The 13,996-nt window shown below is 37.9% G+C and overlaps 1 protein-coding gene across 3 annotated transcripts in view; it reads left to right on the forward strand.

Annotated features, from left to right (window-relative positions):
* UTRN (utrophin) overlaps window positions 1-13,996 on the forward strand; it is a 366,839-nt gene that overhangs the window by 133,676 nt on the left and 219,167 nt on the right. For all 3 annotated transcript variants that reach the window (XM_084513507.1, XM_084513506.1, XM_084513508.1), the window contains 7 exons: window positions 771-921; window positions 2,212-2,387; window positions 3,557-3,692; window positions 5,831-5,980; window positions 7,782-7,866; window positions 9,368-9,573; window positions 11,704-11,821. In XM_084513507.1, coding sequence (XP_084369633.1) covers window positions 771-921; window positions 2,212-2,387; window positions 3,557-3,692; window positions 5,831-5,980; window positions 7,782-7,866; window positions 9,368-9,573; window positions 11,704-11,821 — 1,022 coding nt within the window. The remainder of the gene's footprint in view (window positions 1-770; window positions 922-2,211; window positions 2,388-3,556; window positions 3,693-5,830; window positions 5,981-7,781; window positions 7,867-9,367; window positions 9,574-11,703; window positions 11,822-13,996) is intronic.

A 13,996-nucleotide genomic window follows, 5' to 3' on the forward strand; every position in this document is an offset into this window, starting at 1 on the left:
GCTAACATTTTGTTAGCGATCAATAAATTGAAAACGAGTCTCTCACTATACTTTTCTGACATGGTTTTCTTATTTAACGTTCACGGATAGTTGTTTGTTGGTCTGTTAACATTGTAGACCTCTCACTTAATTAAAAACAACTTTCTGACTATAGCAATTCAGCCTTTTCCATACTTGAAAATGTTACCCTTTGAGTTAAGCCGCACATTAATTTGAGGCTGCAAATATGGTAATAATAGCAAAATGCATGGGAAATTGTTGGATTCAATTATAGAAGAACTACTTGTGCAGGTCTGCTGGTAATACAGTCAGCCCTATATAGTCAAAATCACCTTCACTTATTAAATTCCAGGCACCAGCACTTCACAGTTTATAAATTAGAAAAAAAAATCTGAGCAATTAATCATATTTCATGTTTCATGCTGTCTGATATCTGAACTGCTTTATAATAAAGAAAAAAAGGTTCTGCAGACCAATTTGATGCAGCTAATCAATCTTTATTTTTCTAAGCGATAGAAACAAAAGTTCACTCAGGACTGCCTTTTTTCCTTTAGCTGGGGGTTAATGATAGTTTGTGCTGTGGGCTTTTACCAGCTAATACTACGTCAGGGAGCCCTCAGTGCTGGGACTCGATTATCCAAGCTATATGCTAGTCTTCCTGTTTCACGAGGCAAGTTGTATGGAATTCTTAAATATCACTAGAACAGGAATCTTATTTTTTTTTTCCCACTGAAACATTTGGATAATTTTTCAACTTTGTTTTCCTACAGTTGCTTTGATAGAGCGATTGAGGCATGGAGACAATTCCACTGTGATCTCAATGACCTCTCCCAGTGGATAACTGAAGCCGAAGGGTTATTAGCTGATGCCCGTGGTCCAGATGGCAGCCTGGATCTGCAGACAGCTGGGCTGCATCAGCAGGTATGTACAATATGCCCAGAAACTGGGCAAGCTGGAAAACCTACTTTTTTTTTTTTTTTTTTTTTGTCTAAAACTGTAGTTTTCTATGTAGATGTCTACTGTTAAGACTGTGCAATTATGTAATTTTCAATTGCAGTTCAAAATGGTTCATGGGGATGATCACGACTCAACCTTATAGTATGAATCCTATTGTGGAAGGTTTGGAGATAATTTGATAATGCAAATGTTGGCATAATTTTTGTTGTTTCGTTATGACTTTAAAATTATGTTAATAAGCTAAGAAATGAAGCACAGTATTTCATTTATTTCCTATTCATAATTAAAAGAAGAAGAACAGAACCCAATTATGGTCAATTATAACTTACAAAGTTATATATTTTTAAACTAATTATTTTTCAAGATCCTGCTTCATATAAGTAATCCAGAAAATTAGATTTCAGTTATGGGTACCATAGATTTGACTGTTTCTGACTTCAGTTTTACAATTTGATCCCCTGATGTTTCTCTGGATCCTCATTATGGAAGGGCAGGCTTTTCTGTTTAACTAAACTACACCCTGTTAAAGGGAAGAAAACATAAGTTTAAGAATCATATATTTTTTCTGTTTGTGAGAAATGGTTATCCAGGAGTTATCCTAACGTATAGTTTGTATTTATCCTTATTACTGCTTGGAGTTTTTTTCTAGGGCATTTCCTGTCTCCTTCTTGAATTACCTTGTTTCTATTGTAGCTGCAGAGATATTTGTACTAACAATGTAAGCTTTTTACGGTTGTTAGGGGTATTTGAAGATTTGATCCTGACAACTTCTGACTTCCTTCAGTTTCATGGATTTGTTGTCATGTCTGGGGAGCATGGATATAATTATCCTAGCTAAAATACTAAGTTACAGAAATAGTCATGGCCATGGCTTATGAGAAGAAGTACTTAAAAAAAATTCTCACCATCTGTTAGCAGTACTAGAAAGTGCTGTACATTAAAAGGAAAGGAATCAAAAGTGAGTGTGAATTCTGACACTGGTTTAAATGAATTCTTGTGATCCTAAGTAGTATTCAGCAGCCTATTATGTATCATTACCTCTTTTTATGACACTCATTAGAAAATTAAACCAGATATAACAACAGACTCTTAATTACGTAAATCAACAGCATCCAATTTTAAGTGAGATGGCTTTAAGTGCCTGTTCCAGTAAAATAATATATACCCAGGATTCATTCTGCATGTTATGAACCACAGATCAAAGTCGCTTCAGGTCAGTAATAAAATTCTGTGTCGCTTTTATGCTTTTGACAGGAACTTGAAGAGGGAGTCAGCAGCCATCAGACCAGTGTTTCGGCATTGAACAGAACTGGGGAAGGGATCATACAGAAACTCTCTGCTACAGATGGGAGCTTCCTGCAGGAGAAGCTGGCAGGTCTGAATAGGCGCTGGAAAGCAATCACTGCAGAGGTCATGGATAGACAGCAGAGGTAATAAGTTAATCAGAAATTTGGATGTCTAACCAGACATGATGAGGAGAATCTCATTTAGAAGACTCTAAGAGAGTAGGAGGGGTAGCACATTCTATGGCATGCTGCCGTTAATTTTAATTTTCCTGATATTCAGACCTCTTTTTTTTGTCTGTTTTGACCCATCTCCTAGAACAGATTCCTCATAAATGCAGCTGCAGTTGACTGCCTAGTAAGTCAGTGTTTAACGCAGCCCACCGAATGAAAACCATAAAAAACTGATATAAATTTTTTTATAAATATTTTCCTTTGTTTTCACAATCATTTCATTACAAAGCCAGACAGGTTTTTTTGGAAGCAACACTCATGTAGTTTCTCTGGCTGAAGCTGAACTGTAAGTTCATTACCTTGATTTCTGCTTTTGCATTGTCAAAGATAGGCTAGTTGAAACAACTGAATTGTGGAATTCAAGAACAATACTACAAAACAAAAGCTTTAGGTTTGTGTTCACTGCAGTTTAATTAAGCTGACTACGCATATTCTGAACAAAATTAAAATCACTTGTGAAAAGAAGTCTTAAATTTCCTTCAAAAGATCAAAGTGCAAGATTTTCTGAGATGAATACACAAATTTTCAGTGTACTTGAGAATACAAGGTTCTCCCCTCAATTCTATTAGATTTCTTTAACATTGAGGATATATCCCTGGAATTAATAGTTATTTTTGGAGTTATTTATGTGGTCATATGTATACATATTTTAATACTTTGTGATACAGTGAAGAACAGAATAAGATTTTTCTTAATTAGTTTGAGAGGTTCTTTTAAAGCTATGTGTGATTTGGGGGATTTTTCCCTTGGAAGGTCTAGAGATGTTTCTGATGTTTTCACAAACATTGGTCTTATTGTGGCTTTAAATAATTAGGCCTGAAAGTGTTGTCATTACTATAACTTATGTTTAATGTTTGTTACAGACTTTTAAAAGTCTATCTTGTGACTTTGGAACTGAAATTTATCTATTTTTAAGGTGGTAGTATTAATTTGAAAGTAGGTTGAGTTTTAATGATGTGACTAGAATTATTTCTTTAAAGTTCTTTGGCCACTGAAAAGCATGCAACTGTTAATCAGATGCAGGACTGGCATGCCATGTTCACTGCAGAAGTGCACATGGATTTTTTGTTTTCATTTTTAAGGTTAAAAGGAGAGAATCAGCAGTTGATAGATTACAGAAAGAAGCTCGATGAGCTGCGTTGCTGGTTGGAAAATGCAGAGAATGCTCTGGACACGAGATTTACATTCAACCATGAAGAAAACTTACAAGAATTACAGGTAAAATCTGTTTGTGTGTGTATGCATGTGTGTTTCATGCAAAGTATCAGGACATGTCTTTTGGAGAGGGGAATTTTCACAGTGTAACTTGCCAAAGAAATACTACAGTCGTGTGAAAGTTCTGTGAGTTTACTTACCCAAGCAAGGAGCATCTAATAATGAAGTCAGGTCAAGTTAACAACTACATTATCTAGCCAGATGATGGTGGCTGTTTCAGAAAGTGAGAAATAAACATTAAACATAAAATATATACAATTATTAAGTGGAATTTTACTCAGGGTGGTATCTACAAGTCTACTTAATAATTGTGAAAACTTCAGCAAAAAGCCAATAGAAACTGACAAGTCTCTACAGTGGGTGAGCATGTGCCATTGTCAGTTTACTGGGCAGCTTTAATACTTTGTATTTCATGTTTAAGATTTTATTTAACCTGCTGTTTAGTCTTGTAAAGACTTTGGTCATTTTGTGTTACTTAGATGCATGCGCACGTGTATTTTTCCTGTTTGTGTCTGGCTTTGACAGCAAAATACCTTTGGTTCTAGGATGGGTGAAAGAGCATGCGTCTGGAGTCCTAGAAAGAATGGGAGGAATGGTCAATCCCACACGCTTGCTTTACTTTTTTTTTTTTTTTTTTAAATTAATAAGTAATATAAAAAAGTCTACTGCTAGATCACATCAGGTGGAAAACCTTCAAATTACAACAAATGCGTATAAATGATGTAAATTAGTTGCTGTTGTATGTCTAAACAAGTTCAGTCTTTTATATCAATTGAGTAATGGCTAATGAGCTTCCATGAAAATCTTCTTCATTCTTGTGGTCCACCTTAACATAGATGCCTGAAGTGAAAGGTAGAACTAGATTAAGGGGAGGTGGGGGGGAGATTTGCTAGAGAAACACTGACAGGGAATTACTAAGTGCCATATTCAGCCCTGCTACAGCAGGAACGTCGCATGGGATTATGGTTATGCATATTAAGGGAAGGTGAGTTCGGAGTACAAAGGTGCTGGTGAGATTACTGGGCTATTCAGGAGGGTGAACTCATACATAAAGAAACTTTGAGAGCTCACCTTGTTTTGTCCAGTCAAATAAAGAACAACAAGAACAGACCCGATGATGACAAGATAAAAAAGGGGAGATGAGCTATTAAAAGCTACTACTGGGGAAGTGGAAATAACAGATGTTAACTGATCAGTCAGGAATAAATACAATCTGGGAATGACATGGAGATTTCTAAATAAAGGTTCTGAAACAGCTAAGAGGTTATAGTATATGGAAGGAAAAAAAACCAACAACAACACAAAAAATTAAAAACAAAAGGACAAAAAACATCTACTTTTTTAAAAAATACACCCTTGAAAACTTAGCAAAGGCACTATATTGGAGTGGATAGTCGTAATGTATACTTGCTATTGTAATTTGTTTATTCCAGTGCTTAAAGATAAAATTTGTGATTCCTGCTCCACAGTGCTCTTGGTCTATGGGCAAATAATAGCATAATTATGTTAAAGTTGATGGGAAGTGCATCCAAGCATAACCTTCTTTTTGTAGGATCTGCCCTGTACTTTTATCTTTAAAGAGAAAGATGACTTTGGGAAGTTGATCAAAATCAAATTGTAAGGTTATGTTAGTTTTTAAAAAACTTCAGAGCACATTTTTTTAAGAAGAATTTTCCTTGTGATGGTAGTGATCTACCATGTACTTGTGTAACAAGAGTGGGCTCATAGGTTTTTTTGTTTGTTTGTTTGCTTTTTTTTTTTTTTTTTTAAACTATGGTAGGCGATAATTTTGATTGACAGCATGTTGTCTTTTGGGTACATGGTACATCCAGAAGTGATCAAACAGAATCATCTTGTGAGATGAGAATCGGAGTGCATGATATGAGGTTGTGTAGGTAGTTTATCTATTATATTTGCAGCTTCGTGGATGTTTTCCAGTTAGAAAATGATGATGGTATTTCAATAAATTTTCCAAACATAACAGAATCCCCCCCAAAAAAACCACACCAGCCCATACCCCTTTTGTTACGTATTTCAAGGGAAAATTCTAAATATTGGAGTAAAAGGAGAACTCTTTTTTACCTGTTGCTGTTTAAGTGTGTGTGTTTGGCTTCAGTCCAAAACTCTTCTGTACTTTTTAGGTCTTAAATGAAGAGATGGAAGTACAAGGAGACAAACTGGAATGGTTGAACAGAACTGAACCCGAAGTTATTCTGGATAAAAATGTCAGTCTTCAGGAGAAAAACAAACTGTCTGATAGCCTGCAGTCCCTCAATGTGAGATGGAATAAGGTATTCATTTGTTCAGCATTTTTACGTGAGGCTGAAAATATAGCAATGTACTCAGAATTTGGGTTTCACATTTCCATGACTTCTCTGGGCTACCTGTTCCAGTGCCTCACACTCTAGTAGAGTGTAAAGAATTTCTTTGTACTGTCTAATCTAAACCTACACTTTGTTTTAAACTGTTACGCCCTTGTCCTCTCACGATGCTCCCTGATAGAGTCTATCCTCATCTTTTCTGTAGGCCACCTTTAAGTACTAGAAGGCTGCTGTAGGGTCTTCTCAGAGCCTTCTATTCTCTAGGCTAAGTAATGCCATCTATCTCAGCATCTCATCACAGAAGAGGTGTTCCAGCCGTCTGATTATCTTCATGTACCTCTTCTGGACCTATCTGAGCCGGTCCTTGTCTCTCCTGTGCTGGGGGTCCCAGAGTTGGATCCAGTACTCCACTTTTGTTACAGCCCAGGATACAGTTGGCATTCTGGGCTACAGGCTCACCTGTCAGCTCAGGTTCATTTTTTCCTCCATCAGTACTCCAAGTACCTCCTTCTCCAGAGGGCTTCTCTTAATCTACTCGTTGCCCAGCCTGTATTCATGATTGAGATTGCACCATCCCAGATGCAGACGTTGTACTTGGTCTTGTTGAACTTCACGAGGCTCACACAGGCGCACCTGTCAGAGTCCCTCTGGGTGGCATCCCTTCCCTTCAGCATGTTGACTCACGACTCAACTTAGTGTTGTCCATTAACATGCTGACAGTGCACTCAGTCCCACTGTCCATGCTGCTGACAAAGGTGTATTAAATAGTATCAGTCCCAATACAGACCCCTGAGGGATACCACTCGTTGCTGGTTTTCACCTAGATGTCAAGCCAGTGTCTGTAGCTCAGTGAACGTGGCCATCCAGCCAATTTCACTTATTTGAGTCAAACACTAGCATTAATTTGAAATTGAGAGTATCACAATAAATCTTTGCTTTATAGGAAAGTTGAACGTTTGCAGCTGCTAAGAAGAAAACAAATGAAGCTGAGGTAAAACTCGTAGAGAAAATCCTCAGTCGAGTGTGTCTGGGGTTCTTCTTGAATATAGATAGTGTAAATTAAAAACTGTAGTGAACTGTACCAATTTGATCTCACATACTGACCAATGAGAGGAAAAGAATTCATTGGTTAGAGAAAATTGGATTTTTTTTTTTCAAGTAGAGCTTAGAGAGACAGGTGAAAAAAGGAACAGAATTATTTGGGATTTATAGTATGGACAAGAGAGGTAAGAATTTGCTGGGGAAAGGGGCTTTTGATATTTTTAACTTTGTTTTTTAACCCAGCCAGACATGGAAAATAGGGATTTTTTTTTTTCCATTGTCTATTGGTTTTAAGTCACTCACTTCTAGAAACTGCAGGCCAATTTATTTTCAGTACAATAGGGTTGCTTTTTTATTAATTACCTATTTCTCTACTTTTCTGTTGGTGATGACAGCAAAACATCATAATTCGTTTGAAGTGTACTCAAATAATGAGTCATAGCTTTGTTAGCTAGGCGCTAAAATCCACGCAAACAGTCTATCTAAAAACACTTGATTTATTTCTCCAAGGTTTAGGTAAGGCACTGGAAGACTTTGGAATAACAAACACCCTGAGTACCTCTTGGCATTTTTATTTCTTTAAAATTATACTCTGAAAAACTTCATTGAAATATGAAACATGCTGTTGTAGCAAATGCGATACAGAACATCTTGTGTGTTCTAGTACACAATTTTTTGTTATTAATATAGATTTGTCTTACTGTTTTTGTTCCTCTCTGCTGGGCTGTAGGTGTTCAGAGAAGTGCCTGACAGACTGAGAGAACTGAAGGCATTTGTTGGGCAGACTCATCTTGTTTCACAGACAAAGCCTTCTGGTGAGTGACCAGTCCTTCTGTTGTATTGAGTTTAATCCTCGGGTGATTTTTTTTTGTTTCCTTTTTAACAATAATCTAAAAAGGAAAACCTTCCCTGTGAACTTAGGTGGAAATAAGCAATGTTATCCATTGCTTGGGCCTACCTTCATGTTACTAGGAGAGAGAGGGAAGATCTGGGCAGTAAAAAAGTCACTCAGGTTTTGGGGGTGTTCTTTGTCATTCCCCTAAATGTATTGAAAAATTGGGTTAGTAAAACTTAGATGAGGAGCCAGGGTACTACATAAAGAAAAAAAGCCAAATCATCTCTGTTTCTGACAGATCATTTTCCAGTGGATTTGTACACTGTGGTCATGCCTTTTAGTAACTGAGACCCTATAAAAACTTTCCCTACATCTATGTAATTCTGTAGTATCTCCCGTGTGCAGACTCTCTGCAGTTCTATAAATGTAATTCTGCACCTTTTGTCTCAGAATGGGCACAGGTAGGTCTGTTCTCATCTACTAGCTAGTTATTTTCCTAAACCCCATAAGGGAAGCTGTCAGAAAATGTGTTCTTGTATTGGACACTGATACTGGCAATCTTTTCAAAAGTTATTGGAGGCAGATCAGCAGATACGGTGTAAACAAGATGCCCAGGTCTTCATTTTAGAAAATCAGGTAAAAAGACAGTCCTTGCCTGAAAAAAAAACTCTTGAACTTCAGTAAATTATCTGTGTGTGTGTATATATATATAAAATTCAGCAGCACCAAAAAAAGTTCAAGGAGGACAAACACCTTTTATTTAAGCCTTTCAAGACTCTGATTCAGCTTGTTTCCCTTTCATGCAGGCTATTTCTTAAATAAAGCTTCTGTCTTTCTTTGATTGAGGCAAGTGTGTAATATTTATGCTCCACCTTAGTTTGACTTGGTGTTTTGCTGGAGCTTATTTCTCCTTGCTTCTTCATAGTGTCAAGTTGAACAGATAGAAAGGGTGGGGCTCAGCTAGTGGGCATCTGTCCCCTTTTTAGAACAGCTGTGTATTGCTGAGTCCGTGGAGCATTTATTGTAGTAACTTGACGTATTTGTGCTTAAGTGAACTCTGAGTCAAGAATGGGAAAACCTTTCTGCCACAATAAAAAAGGGAGGAAGACAATTTTAGACAAATAACTTTGTATGCTTAATAGGCATCAGTTTCTATTCACGCCAAAGAGGATTTAGCTTCACTCTGTTAGAATTAGTGCTGTTTTGCTTCTGGAAGTTTTTTCCTCATTTGTGTTGTGAGTGACTCATTCTAGTGACTCTTGGTATGCAATGAAATTGTAACTTCACAAAAAACAAATAACATTGTGGTAACTTAGTTTCTTGTGGTTAGAAAGCCTCAAATACAAATTTTGCTATGTATTTTTTTTTTGTAGTTGCTGTTACATATTCATAGAAACTACCAAAAAAAAAAAAAAAATCCTGAAATTGTGCTTGTGGCCGTGATCTTTTTTCATTAACAAAAACCCCAAACTCTGTTTCAGATGTCCAAAAGGTGGTGCTATTATCATCTTCAATGGAAATTCCTGTTCAGACTCAGCAGGCTTTGGAACTTTCTGCGCCTGCTGATCTGGATAAAACTACAACAGAGCTGGCTGACTGGTTGGTATTGATTGACCAGATGCTCAAGTCAAACATAGTCACTGTGGGAAATGCTGAAGAGATCAACCGGACTATTGCACGAATGAAAGTATGTGTTTTAGTGAAGACTAGACAGTTGTAATTTCTTTACTGAATGTACAGGCTAATAATGTTTTTTGTTGTTGTTGTTGTTGTTTCTTTTTAAAAAACAAAACAAACCAAAAAACAACAACACTGCAGTAAATGCTTAACCTGCAAATTACACTTCAAAAATCTGTTGATATTACACTCTCCTCTCTACCATTTTCTGTTTATTCCTTGCCTGCCTTTGTGAGCAAGATGTGAGGTAGACAGCACTACTATTTTTTTGAAGAACTCCTACAAATGGCATCTTTTTAGGAATGTTTGGATAACTACAACTTCCTGTGGGCATGCAGTGTAATTTGTAATTTCATAAAATAACATGATCATAGAATATCCCAAGTTGGAAGGGACACATAAGGATCATCAAGTGCAACTCCTGGCTCCACACAGGTCTACCCAAAAATTCAGACCATATGACGAAGAGCACAGTGCAAAAACTTCTTGAATTCTGACAGGCTTGGTACCATGACTACGTCCCCAAGGAGCCTGTTCCAGTGTGCAACAACCCTCTCAGTGAGGAACCTTTTCCTGATATCCAGCCTGATCCTCCCCTGTCCCAGCTTGCCACCGTTCCCTTGGGTCCTATCACTGGTCACTAAAGAGAATAGCGCCTGCTCCTCCACTCCTCATCATGAGGAAGCCGTAGACCGCGATGAGGTCTCCCCTCAGCCTCCTCTTTTCCAGGTTGAACAGGCCAAGTGACCTCAGCCACTCCTCATATGTCTTTCCCACTAAGCCCTTTACCGTCTTCGTAGCCTGCTTGACTTGCGATATTTTGGAATTGCCTGTGCTTTTAGGAGGCAGTGCTTAAAGACTGACCAGCACTGATGGACACCAATGCCTTCAAAAGCAGTTTCCCAGGGGTCCTTGCTAACTTGTTCCCTGAGCAGCCTGAAGTCTGCTCTCCCCATACCCAGGGCTGAAGTCTTGGTGGCAGTTTTCCTTCTGTCACCAAAAATTTTAAACTCAACCTCTTCATGGTCGCTATGACCAAGACAGCCGCCAATTGCCATGTCCCCCACAAGACCCTCTCTGTTCTCCAGCAACAGATCTAGGAGGACACCTTTCCTAGTTGGCTCCCTTAGCACCTGCACCAAGAAGTTATCATTGAGGTGCTTTAGGAACCTCCTGGATCTGCTCGTGTTGGCCGTGTGGTAATCCCAGTTGATGTCTGGCAAGTTGAAGTTCCCCATAAGGACAAGTCCCTCCACTGCCTTTACCCTCTCCCTGTAAATGTGTGTATCTGTATGGTGTGCATATATAAAAGATCAGAGCTTGGTAAGATGATAATAAGTGGGGGAGTGAAAAGCGGGTAGAATCATAGAATATCCTGAGTTGGAAGGGACCTACAACAATCATCGAGTCCAACTCCTGGCTCCACACAGAACCACTCAAAAACCAGACCCTATGTCTGAGAGCATTGTCCAAACACTTCTTGAACTCTGGCATGTACAGTGCTACGACCAGTTCCCTGGGGAGCCTATTCCAGTGCCTGTTCTTCACTGAGACGTGATCCTTTTAATGATATCTCCCTGAACCTCCCAGCTCCATGCCATTCCCTCAGGTCCTGTCACTGTCCTCAGAGAGCAGAGCTCAGTGCCTGCCCCTCCGCTCCCCTCGTGAGGGAGCTGCAAGCTGCCAGGAGGCCTCCCCTCAGCCTACTCTGCTCTGGGCTGAACAAACCAAGGGACCTTAGGTGCTCCTCACACATCTTGCTCTTTAGACCCTTCATCATCTTCATATCTCTTCTTTGGACACTCTAATAACTTTGTCTTTCTTATATTGGGTTGCCCAAAACTTCACACAGTATTTGAGGTGAAGCCATACTTTGCAATGACTTCAGTTATCTGTGTGGTTTGTACAGGTTAGCCTTTACTTCAGAATTTTCAGTTTTAAGTCAGAATACTTTTGCCCTTTAAAGCAGTGCTATAATATTCTAACAGTTCAAGGGTTGTAGTAGTGATGGTATAGCCGTCTGTCTCTGGAGATGTACGTGTTTTGTTTTATGTATAAATAATACAGACATTGTTAACTACGTTCTGCTTTTTGTACCTAAAAAAAAATAAAAAAAAAATTGTATCCTAATTCTCAACAGATAACAAAAGCAGATTTGGACCAGCGGCACCCTCAGCTTGATTCTGTTTTTACATTGGCTCAAAATTTGAAAAATAAAACTTCCAGTTCAGACATCAGGACAGTGATCACAGAAAAACGTAAGTTCCTCCGTTCTGTGTTTGCAAATACAGTGTTTCTGTGATAGTAAAATAATCTTCATATCTTTCTACTAAGCTTTTGATTTTGATCCTAGTTGAAGTTGTCTTCTGTAAAACACCTGAAAACTTAGATATTAAATAGCTTCAATATAACAGTCTACTGAAAATTCTTGGAGGAAGGATGGCTACTTTTTTCTTGACTAGCATTTTTTTTTTTGAGGTATAGGTGTAAATATGTTTGCTGGGATTTGAAAATAACTTATGAAAAACTTGGGTTACTTGACAGACAGATCCAGGGATAAGGATTTTTTATTTCCTCATATAAAGGAGATAATAATGTGTTTATTTTTACTGCACTATGATACACTAGACAGTTAGTACAAAACATGCATATGTTGTCTTAAGAGACTAACGTTGGGCTGAGCGTCAGTAGAGCTTTTAAGTCACTGATACGTACTTTAAAAAAAAAAAACATACCATGAAAATTTCTTTTACTGGTACTTAACAGAAGGAAAACATAACTGACACAATTAGAAACCAAGGGACAGCGTATTCTTGGAACTCCTAAGGCATTGCCAGTTGCTAAGATTAGAGAATTCATGCAGCAGGAAATATCACAGAAGAAAAGAGAATCTATGGAACAATGGAAATATGTATTTCCCCATCTTCTTTTTTTTTTTCTGCAAAGTAATTTTTCTTTGCTACATTTACATGAATTTCTTTGGTGTCCATAGAGCTTGCTGAAGATAATATTGGGCTCACAAAGCCAACATAGTTTCAGGTGGAAACTCAGGGGAGAATAGCAGCTGTTGTAATCCAGTGGAGTCAATCAACAAGGAGAGATCTGGTCAGTTGCAAAACATTCTTGGTTCTTCACGAAAGGTGAATGAGGAATAAAGTGACTGTATTTTAAAAACTTACGTTGTGCTCCCTGATAGTCATGGACATCCAAGCTGGAAGCAGAGAAGCTGTGTATACTGCCATGAACGAAGCTTCCAATAGCTACTCCAGATGTATGTGAAGATTTTGTTACCTGTTACGAAACACTTAAGAACTGAAGGTTTCTTTATGCTTGCAAAGGGTGATTTTGTTACAAGAGCTTAGTAGCAGTTTGCTTCACTCTGAAGAAAAGTGAAGATTGGGATTGTTTTATGCACCTTATTTAAATGCTGAGGGGAATATACAAATTCTATAAACTCCTGTGAATCTGCTATGTGTCATTGGATGAAGCCTAACTACTCTAATATCTAGGAGCACAAACATAGAAAAGTTTCCTTCTCTGGAACTTCCTTCCCAGTAACTGCATAGTCATGGGGAATTAAAAGTAACATCTAAGCAGGAATTGTTTCACACTTTGAAGCCACAGGCAGATCCTTAAGGCTATGAAGAATTTCAGTTTCTGTTCTGTTATGGTGGAGAATGAAGAGAAGGGAAATATGTCAACAGCAGATAATTCTATTAGGAACTCTAAGTGGTTAAGAGTTTAAATTCAGGCAGAGAGAGTGAGGTTAACCTGTCTATACATCAAAACCAGCAAAAATCTGTAACACATCAAGAAATATTTATTCTCTAATAATAACATGGTAGAACTATCAAATGTGTACCCACTTCAAGTTGCTATTGTAGACAGTTGTTTTTCAGGGATATTTTTCCTTCCAGCTTTGTGGGGGACAGCCTAAATGCTTAGGAGACTTTTCTATACAGTTCATCAGCCAGCACGCATTGTTATACCTTTTTTTCACTCCTGCTGTTTTTGCTTTTGCTGTTTTGGTGAAATCAGAGATCTTTCCCAGCAGCTGAGTGTTTCCTTTGAACATACTCTTTATCCAACGCAGTAACAAATTTAATTAAAAAAAAAGTGTGCATGCATGTGTGTATGTATTTATTTGCTGTAGGGGTACTGAGGCTTTCTTCTGAGTTCTCATTCAGTTCACCATTCAGTTCACATCATGCTTGAAAATTATAGTCACTTTGACAAAGGGGCTTCATGACCACAGTCTAAGAGCTCTGTGAGGATAAACGGAATATTGTTGAATGTATTTCTTAAAGACATCTTCTCAGGCAGCTCTAATGACCTTGGATGTTTGTAAAAAGTTTCAAGTAAAAAAAAAAAAATCTAAAAAAATATAAAGGTCAAAGTTCTCTTAAGTGGTTTACACAGTCCTTGGCATTTTT

Source organism: Aythya ferina (genome assembly GCF_964211825.1).
Source record: "Aythya ferina genome assembly, chromosome: 3".
Taxonomy (NCBI): domain Eukaryota; kingdom Metazoa; phylum Chordata; class Aves; order Anseriformes; family Anatidae; genus Aythya; species Aythya ferina.